This window comes from Anarhichas minor, unplaced genomic scaffold, assembly GCF_050575085.1.
Source record: "Anarhichas minor isolate MPS153535 unplaced genomic scaffold, ASM5057508v1 ptg000069l, whole genome shotgun sequence".
Classification (NCBI taxonomy): domain Eukaryota; kingdom Metazoa; phylum Chordata; class Actinopteri; order Perciformes; family Anarhichadidae; genus Anarhichas; species Anarhichas minor.
Genome location: NW_027466515.1, coordinates 39,609 through 49,514, shown reverse-complemented (window position 1 = coordinate 49,514; position 9,906 = coordinate 39,609). Strand labels below are relative to the sequence as shown.

General features: G+C 41.6%; 1 protein-coding gene across 1 annotated transcript in view; it reads left to right on the top strand.

The window, feature by feature from the left end:
* Positions 1-3,087: 3,087 nt before the first annotated feature.
* Positions 3,088-9,906, top strand: part of LOC142934555 (attractin-like protein 1) — a gene marked incomplete at its 3' end in the record, with an annotated part of 46,255 nt that continues 39,436 nt past the window's right edge. Inside the window, exon 1 of the mRNA XM_076078952.1 lies at positions 3,088-3,317. Within this exon, the coding sequence (XP_075935067.1) occupies positions 3,088-3,317 (230 nt within the window). The remainder of the gene's footprint in view (positions 3,318-9,906) is intronic.

Genomic DNA, 9,906 nt, shown 5'->3' with positions numbered 1-9,906 from the left:
TCATTTATACCTTACAAAAGCTATACCTTACTGAGAACCTTCAGGTAGAAAACACTTTGAGATAGTTCACCATATGCTATACAGTTACAACCATGCATAACAGATCACAACTATCCCCCCTCCATGACATCACTGCTGTCATCCAGTGTATAAATAGAGGAAATGGTTGGGCACATGAAGTCTCTGGAACACATGGTGGGTATGGTGAGTAACAAAGAGAGATGTAACTAATGAAATGCAATAACAATAACTAAACAATACCTGTTTTACTTTAACCAGTGACGTTGACATTATATGAACTGTAATTAAACAAATACAAAACACAAACAAACCCGTGATAGTGAGTGTCTTCAGTTACAGATCATGATGGAACTGTGGCTCAACAAACGATTAACAAGCATGGTTAGATTTGTCAGAATATGGCGGTGAAATATGGGGACGAATGGTGTGTTCTCGCCCACTTTGTCATACAGTACATACACATGCTGTCGCCAGTCCACATGCACACCGCCCATAAAGAGGCTAAAACTCTCATACCTGCCGAGTCAATACTGGTGACCCCTTTCACATTACACACAGACTTTTGTTTCATTGTTAAATATTGATTCGCGGAGCGTTAAGTAAATGTCACATTATCCATACGCCTACAACAAAATAATTTAATCAATAAATGCACTTTTGATTTCATTGTAGCACCTATTAGCATTAGCAGAATCCATTAGTGAAATCCCCCAAATTTCCTCGTCCCAGATCCCCGTCGATGTTTCCAAGCTTAACTGGGAACACAGCTGTGTTGAGTTTCAAAACACCAACAGAAATCTGGCAGGAAGTTTATGCATTTGGAGCCATTGGGTAAGGCACCAAAGTCGTAAAATGATATTTTTAAACAACCGGGTTTAATAAGCTCACTCATGCAACAGTTGTTCACACTCACCTTGTGATCCAGCAGCTCTCTCTGCTCAGATATGTTGCACCCAATATCTCGTTTAAACCTTGTGGTTCTCTTCGTCAGCCTGCAGCGGAGCGATATCTTTCCTGAGATGAGCGAGTCTATCTCTCGGTTTGCGGATTAGATCGTCGTCTGGCTCGCTGGATGGTTCCGTGAGCCCTCGGGGAACACAGATGCAGATCTTGGCTTTGTTTTCCGCCGGGCTCCAAAAGAATATCTTTTGTGTCTTTAAAGCCTTCAAAGTGAGATAATGTTATAAATCAAGGAGACAGTTTGAGGAATTAGGCCTCTGCCGTGTCAGTGTGGTTTTAATGTTCCTGTCATATCTGTCTGTGAATCAGCTCCAATAGATCCACCAACTGTTTCCGATTTAAATACAATCCTTCCCAAAATCAGTGATCGGTGTTCACCGATCACTGATTGATCTATAGATGAACAGACTGGAAGGCAACAGTCACTGCGGGCGTTCATATGATTTACTATTTCTGGCAGAATAGATAATATTTGAGTAATCTACCAGACCTCTCTCTGATGGATGAAGCGATGTGTTACGCTGTCTCCAAATCGTCTCAAAGCAATGTTTCCAGCAGAAAGGAACATTGTGCTGCAGTTTTATTGCTTATCATTTCTTGTGGTTACACATTTTCATCACAAGTGTGTGTGCATGAGAGAGACTTTGTGTAACATATTTCTATTGACTTTTTATTTATTTCACATTTCTCTTGGTACCCAGCCTTGAAGAAATAAACATCTAGTGTTGGAATTTCCCAGAAAAAACGTATAAATTATAATTTACTACAGGATTTCAAGAGTTACCACAAAACAGACTAAACCAGGGGCTACATATAAACGATATATATATACATATACACACATGTATATATACATACATATACATACATGTATATGTTTATATACATGTATATAAACATACATACATATATACATATCTATACATATATATATATATATATATATATATATTATATACATATATATATATATACATATATATATATACATATATATATATATATATATATATATATATATATATATACATATATATATATATATATATATATACATATATATATATATATATATACATATATATATATACATATATATATACATATATATATATACATATATATATATACATATATACATATATATATATATATATATATATATATATATATATATATATATATATATATATATATACACATGTATATGTTCATATACATGTATATTGTCCAATGTCAAGTCTCTCTATCTATCTATATTATGTATTGTTTATTTTATACATGCTTCAAGTGTGACCTGCCAATCGGAAGACGGAGCGGGCCCGTGCTTGCTGTAGACGGATGTCACTGGCTTTGTCTCTGCACGGTGTCCCGAGCCCGCTGCACGGAGCCTTTCTGACGTTTAACTGGCTCTGCCCCTTTAACCGCGTGGCCGCACTGCTCATGCTCGGGGCTTTGTGCAGGAGGTTCCCCCGTCACAAACCAGCTGTGGAGCAGGAGAGCGATAGCAGACAGCTCCGGGGAGAGCTGCGGCTGTCGCATCCTGAGACAACGAACCCGGGCAGAGGGCACGTCTTTGTCTGGCAGCACGCGCACACATCCAGCGAGGGTGGGAGCAGCGCACGGCGTTCATCGGAGCTCCGTGCTTTTCTGCTGATTTATCTCCGGGATTTACAGCCTTTTGACGCTGAGGCAGCATCATCCGGTCGCGGTGTTTACATCGGATCCTTGACCACAGTGGAAGTTTATCTGGAAGACTTGTTGGGCACGCGCCGCAGAGCGCGTAACAGGGGCTTATATGTTTGTGTTGCTGCGAACGGATTGGTCCGGTTGGAATTGCGTTTACGGTGTTTTTTTAAAGGTCGAAACTGTTTCCACCAAAGTTTCCGGTCCCGCAGCTTTCCCCACACCGCTCTGCATGTTCCGATAGAGCGTAATCACTGCTTCCCGGAGCCCTTTCCCCCGGCGTCACAGGTCGGATACTTTATATCGACCCCACTGCTGATAACTGATCACCTCACAGCGTAAAGGTGACACCTCGTTTTTGTTCTGTTCCGGGGGCTGCAGCCTCCCCCCCCCACAAAAAAAAGACACTTCGCGTCCATCATGGATGATGTCGGAGGGATGCATCTGTGCACCTGGGCGGCCACGAGACGCGTCTTGAGAACGTACCTGGGAGTGCTCGTGATGCTTCATCTCGTGCTCCGCGCGGAAGCCTCCTCGGTGTCCAAGTCCTGCGAGAAAGACTGCTTGTCGGGGAAGTGCATCAACGGGACCTGCGTGTGCGATCACGGATGGGTCGGGGATCAGTGTCAGCACTGTCAGGGGAGATTCAAGTAAGTTGTGAATTGATATGGCATCTGCCAAGTGCCGTTAGCAGCGTACATCTTACCTGTTAGGTTGTTATTTGTATCAATGTTGTGCTGAGCAAAAGTCCAAAATTGGCATTAGGTGTTTGAACCAGTGACCCCCGAGTGTGAATGCATAGATCTTTATCAATTATAGCCTAATATCCTAATATCTTCTCACTGCTGCTTTGGGCTCCTAGATATTTTTATTTATGGCGGTTATATGTGTTTGACTGGGTTCAATGAATAAGTGTAGATGACTAGATTCATCTGTGTCTTTGTTGTAGAAAAGTGAAGTCCTTTGGATGCTACCTGGCTCTATTACCATATTGTATGAGGGGCAATTAATGCCACAGCAAAAACACAGATCAAGTACCCTAAACCTGACTCTTTTTTTTCTTTTTTATATTTTTTATGGGTGTATCAAAAGCAAAAATCTGCACCACACATGAGGCTCGTGCATGAATATGTTGTGGGTAAGTAGCACGGTCAACTGGTTCAATTCAATGAGTGAAAACCCCTTTTCTATATATGACAGCATGTCATTTTAATGCCCAGACGGCAGTCTGCTGCTCGGAGCGAATAGAGAGGACTGACTGCCACTCGCGCTGTCTCCTTTAGAGTACTACACACAGCCTGAGAAAGCAGTTGCTCTTTAAAAATAAACCAGGATTTAAAAAACAGCATGGCCGCTGTCTTGACCCTGACATCTCCTGAGACGTATAGGTCTACTGTCTTTGGCTGTAAAGCCGAAATAAGTGAACGGCATTGAAATTACATGTTTTGCTGGTTCACATCTGGCATTAACATGAGCCGATCAAGAGTGGACACCTCAGTCGTCAGTTCACACCTGACACTATATATGTAAATAAACACGTACATCATTTCCGTTTGCAAACACCAAATGTGTTTTTTGATCAGTTTGGTCTTTGAATAATTTGATATACTTACTTGTGCCGAAAAAAAAATGAAGCAGTAAGCTAGCTATAGACAGAGATTCACTGTGCTGCACAAAGGCTACCAGTAGCTACTAGCAGCTTTTAAAGGTGGAATGTTTTCTTGCGCGTTACTCTACTGTAAGTTGGGGTCTTTGAATCCATCAACGCACCTTAAATGTCAATATGTCAACTTTGACCATTCCATTTGTTTCTCTCTTGCATGACACACGCTTTAGTGATGATTGGATCTTCAAGTGCTTAAAAAAAAACATACCATTTTAACGTAGAGTTTGCAAAGATTCTGTTTCCTCTCTTGGAAGATAAAGTGTCTGAGCTTCGGGAGCTCGACACTTACACACACACACCTTAGACAGTTGAGTAAACATATGTCAACTAAATCGTAATATAAATATTTGTCCTTCTCGTTGAATCCCAGAGACATTATTGAGCGTCATACGTATTGTCAGAATGGACTACCAGCATAGATGTGCTTAAAAAGAAGACTTTTTTTTTCTGCTTCACTTGTCAGAATGATCTCCCTTAGGTCACGCATCGGCCTGAATATGAAACTTTTGAACAGATGGGCGTCATATTCCGGACGGAATAAGACATTGCACAACAGTCTGTTTTTAACGGAGAGTGTACTGGTGTAACCCTCCTTCGGAGTATTGCATTGTGGGTTGTTTGTAGCTTTAATGTTGCTGGGTCAGTGAGTTTCTTCAAGTGCGTTTGAAGTTTGTCTTTTAGAGAAGGGCTGAACTTATTTTGACTGATATTGAAGTGCACTATAAATTGCAATGTTAGGATGGTCATTTTTGCATCATCTATTTTATCATTGTTATTTTGATTGAAAAACATTAAAATGATAATGGTGTGATTTTTGCAGGGATCTGTACCAAACAAAGATATTTCCATTCTGTAGAAGTCTGTAGAAAATGATGTGTAGGCCAGGACATCTCTGCAGCACCACAATATTTCATTTAAAAGGGTATTTTCAACCGTTTAACAAATGTTGCGCTCCCTGGAATTTGAAAATTGCCACAGGCCATATTGTGATTTTGATAAATTGCGCTGCACTAAAGTTAATTAGAACTGAAAGTGTTCATTTAGCCTGGTGTCTGATGGCTGGTCCGATGTGTTTTGCTTCCATGAAGGGACATTTTAAAAATGCTCCAGCTTCAGACTGCTCACACAAGGAGAGTGTGTGGCTATGTGACCAATAGACAAACTACACAAGTATCTCATTTGCATCTGTTGTACAAAAACAACAACCCCATGACAATAAATACACTACATAAAACAACACGATACATTATAGTCCGTCAGTGTGAGATAATATTCGATAATAAACCGATCAGCTCTCCCACCCTTCTTCTTTGTCTGTGGCATTAATCACCCCTCATATACTCCAGAGAGGACAGCGTTACCTTTTTCACCGTCACCTGCAGCATTAACTGCACAAGTACCAGCGGAGAGATGGCAGGACTTAAGTCTGGCCCTTTCTCTCTCTCTGGAGAATTGTATTGATTTTTCAGCCAATGCGATTGTCGTGAGAGCTGGTGGACAGAACAGGACTGGACAACAGACAAACAACATGACAGGGACAAGCCTTTCTGCTTGTCACAGCCTCGTTAGTGTCCAGGGATACTTAGTAGTTCTCATATGCACACACACACACACACACACACACACACTGTGACATTTTGCACAGTTTTTTCAGAGAAAGTATCATAGCTGTTTCCTCAAATCTATATCTGGACGCATTTTATGGATTGCAGGAAAATCAGCTCATTTTCAAAGAGGACATTGCGTTTCACAGTACTTTATACTTTGGACCGGGCATGAAGAGAGGATAAGAACATGGAAAGAAAATATGGGAAAGTTTTCTTTATTTGACAGCATTTATTTTGAATGTGTCCATCTAACAGGCACTGTAGCGGCCTCACTGATTTCTGACCTGTTTTAATTTGCCTTATCAAGCTAAAATGAAGTCTGATGGGGCCTAGCTGTGGTTCAGGCAAAAGGTTAAATATTACAAGTAACGCTGAAAGATGCCCGCAGCAGCCACAGGAAAGGTTGTCTATGCGGTTTTGGTTTATCCTTGAACAATACCTTTCCTAGTGTATGCAACACCTCTTGCCCCTGCATTAAGGCCTCTTGACACGGTTAATCATAGTATAACACAATTCTGATTTGCTATTTGTGGCATTATGCTGCTTTCATGCCGCGTCAGAGTTATGCCAGCTTTTAAGACTTCTAAGTAACATTCAAGTCAATATCTAACATAATCATGACTCTGATACTATTTTCTGAAAGTTGCGATATACCTGACTTAATAATCATGTGCCTGAAAAGGCAACACATGCATAAATATAGACTATATTTATATATAAATATAGTCTGTAGTTCAATGCAATAGATAATATAATTTACATAGTGTTATATTGTTAATACACAGTATTTTTAATTGCCTCTAAATGTCTCTCAACATGTTGAAAGTGAGGGAGAGAAACTTCATTCCCTGCTTAGCTAGATATTACTCCACTGTATCTTTACATATCTAATAGTTGTTTGCTGCTATATTAATGTTCTGAATGTTAAACACAGCTCCTTTTAACCCTTACATGACCATCTTTGCAGTCATACGAACACTGGCCGGTTGTAAACATGGGAATCTTCCCCTTCTCTCTACCATCCGTCCCATCAGTCATGAACGTGTCTCTTTCTGTTCGAATGGACATTAAGATGGCGGCAGCACATAGACATACTGTAGCTTATCTCGGCTCTGGCATAGGAACTGACCTTGTCTGCAGCTTCAAGGTGTCCTGTCCACAGTTTTACACTCCAGTTTGTTATAATGGCGGTGGCCTACTTTGTAGCTTTACTATGGTTGGCCACTGGAAACCATCGACAGCGAGGCTGACTCTCATGCACTGTGTTCACCGACCCCGGTAATGCGTCCATGTTTTGGATACGGATGGTGTGCTCAACATATGGAAATTCAGTAATTTAAGTACTTCCAAACAGTGTCTCCCTGAAAGCAAATGCATTCTGGACTTTCTTACCATGTTCAGTCTGTAGTATTCTGTCCTTTCTATTTATGTCATGAAAACACGCCTTTGTATTAAGCTCGATTTATTATAAACCATGCAGTAATCCGTCTGAAAGACATGTACTGGAGGTTGTTTTGGGGATTGTGAGCTGGCTGAATCTCCCCGTCGACAACCGATGTTGTAGAAAACACTGATGTCCAAATACCTGTGTTATCAAAAGGCTTCACGGGGTTTGTGGCTACATCAGCTGTATCTATAGTGAGGACAGACTGGAGAGCGCTGGAGCAGAGAACAGGACCCGTGCTTCAATATCACTGCTGTGCCCTGAATATACTCAATACTAAAGCCTCGCTGGATTGCAATTGGGATGGCCAGGACACACACACACACACACACACTCACAGAGTAGCGTCTCATATCCACACAGACAGATCCAATAAAGAAGAAATAGGGAGTAGATTCTGTTTGTCTATTGATTTAAGGTATTGGTGCTCCGTGTAGTTTTATTGGTCCGCAGTCTCACCCTTTGTTTTCTGATTGCGTTCTCTCTTTGCTTTTTTCTCTGCCTCTCTTTGTCCAGACTAAATAACATCTTGCTTGTTCCTTGCATACAACACACACACACACAGGAGTCGCACTAACACACAAAACCCAGGACTGTTGTCTGAACCAGATGTGAGGAGACTGAACAGCATACCCAAACACTCTGGACTAATTATTTGGTAAATTAAGAAAAAAGACGTAACACACTTTTTATTGCTGCATTCACATGGAATCTGAACAAAACCTTCTGGATGACGCCAGGCAAAAAACGAAAACATGCATGACCATATGTTGCTGTGGTGATGGCACAGATGACCAGAGAGGAGAGCCGAGATGGGAGCTAAGCTAACCCAGCGAGGACCTGAGTCTACTCCACTACCCAGCCTATACTCCGGGCTGTCGGATGTTCGGTGGCAGTAAAATAAGATGGATGAAAGCAGCGGGAGGTCAGTGACTGTCGCGCCCACATCTTCACAGAGACCTGGCTCCATCGCTCATCCCGGATCAAGCTTCACTTGACAGGCGGACGTCAGGACAGAGCGGCGCAGTAGGGGTACAACTGTATATCGTTGTGCATCCCTGTGTTGCATAATGACAATACATTATCCTTGAATCCTTGAATTTGGCCCGGGGCAGGTAGTGCAGAGCGGGTTTACGAGAGCCAGTTTGCTTAAAAAAAGTCAAATTACAGGGGTTGATGAGAGCGGCTAAACCACACAGTTAATGTACTCTAAAACCCAAAACCATGAGCTTCTAGAGGCTAAAAAGCTCAGACAGCTGCTGGTAACTCTCGGTAGTTTCATACAAGAAACACCTTTCACAGAGTTGTTTTATCCATTGTTTGAAAAATAAATGAAAATATTGATGAGAGGAGCTTTGTTGGGAAGATGTATGAAGGAAACCAGCACTGACTGTTGGAGAAGGGATGTAAATTCCAGTTATGGTGTTGAAATAACGTTCCTTGCACTTTACAAGGTGCTATAACAACCTCAAACTGTCTCTCATTTTGATACTGCATGTAAAGTTCGATAAACATCGGCCATTTTTAGATGTATGAATTGACACCAAATAAAGTTGCTATTGAAAGCAAGTTGCAGTTATGTAGAAACATTTGAAAAAAATGTTTGTGGTTGTATTATCTGCATTTGGCCTCCTACATTTGTTTTTGTAATTTTAGGGAACACATTCACGAGTCTTTTTAAGTCGGGTGCTCGCTGTCAGCTGTGGCAGTGAAGCGACACGTTGAGGTAGAAGCTTTTCATCAGACTAAACAGACCACCTGTTTATCCTTCATTAACCTCGAAGAGGAAGCTGTGAAACACCCGTGGACCGACCTGACCGTGCATCTGGCAGTTTCAACATCAAACCGTCTAATGCGGGCACATCAGAGCGAATCTATTTGCCTCAGGTTTTCCTAGTATAAAGCGCCGCATTAATCTCACTTTGTCTCTTGCATGCTAAGTGCAGGCAGCCAGAAAACACTGGAGGCCACGGAGTAACGAACTCTCACTGATCAAACATTTTGAGTCATTATTTGCCGACAGAGATGCAGGAAGAAGTTCTGGAAACAGGATGTTGATTGTGCTAAGTGAAGGAAGATGGAAAAAATGAAATAAAAATCTGGTCTCTTTCTCTCTCTCTCTCTCGCTCTATCTCTCTCTCGGAGCTGCCTTGCTGTTGTAAATCGCTCAGTGTGCAGAAGCCGCAACGGAGGTTTTTGCCTCAGACAGCTGGAGCCGAATAAGATGTATTTATCTCACTGGAGCCTGATGAATGGACTGAGGAGACTCGGAGTTCAGCTAAAGCTCTGCAACATAGAAATAGAATAGAAGCAGAACGGACACTGAGCGTTTCGCCGTGTTCGTTTCAAAAGAAATATTGGAAGAAAATGGCGATTGTTAGTTGTTTTGGTAACAACATACGTCATCCGTGAGTGAGTTCGCAACTTGCCGCATAAAAATGGCCGCCACTCTGACCATCGTCTACGTTGATCTGAATGGGAATGTCCGATGTACTCCTGTTCTATTTCTAGATGGGATTTAA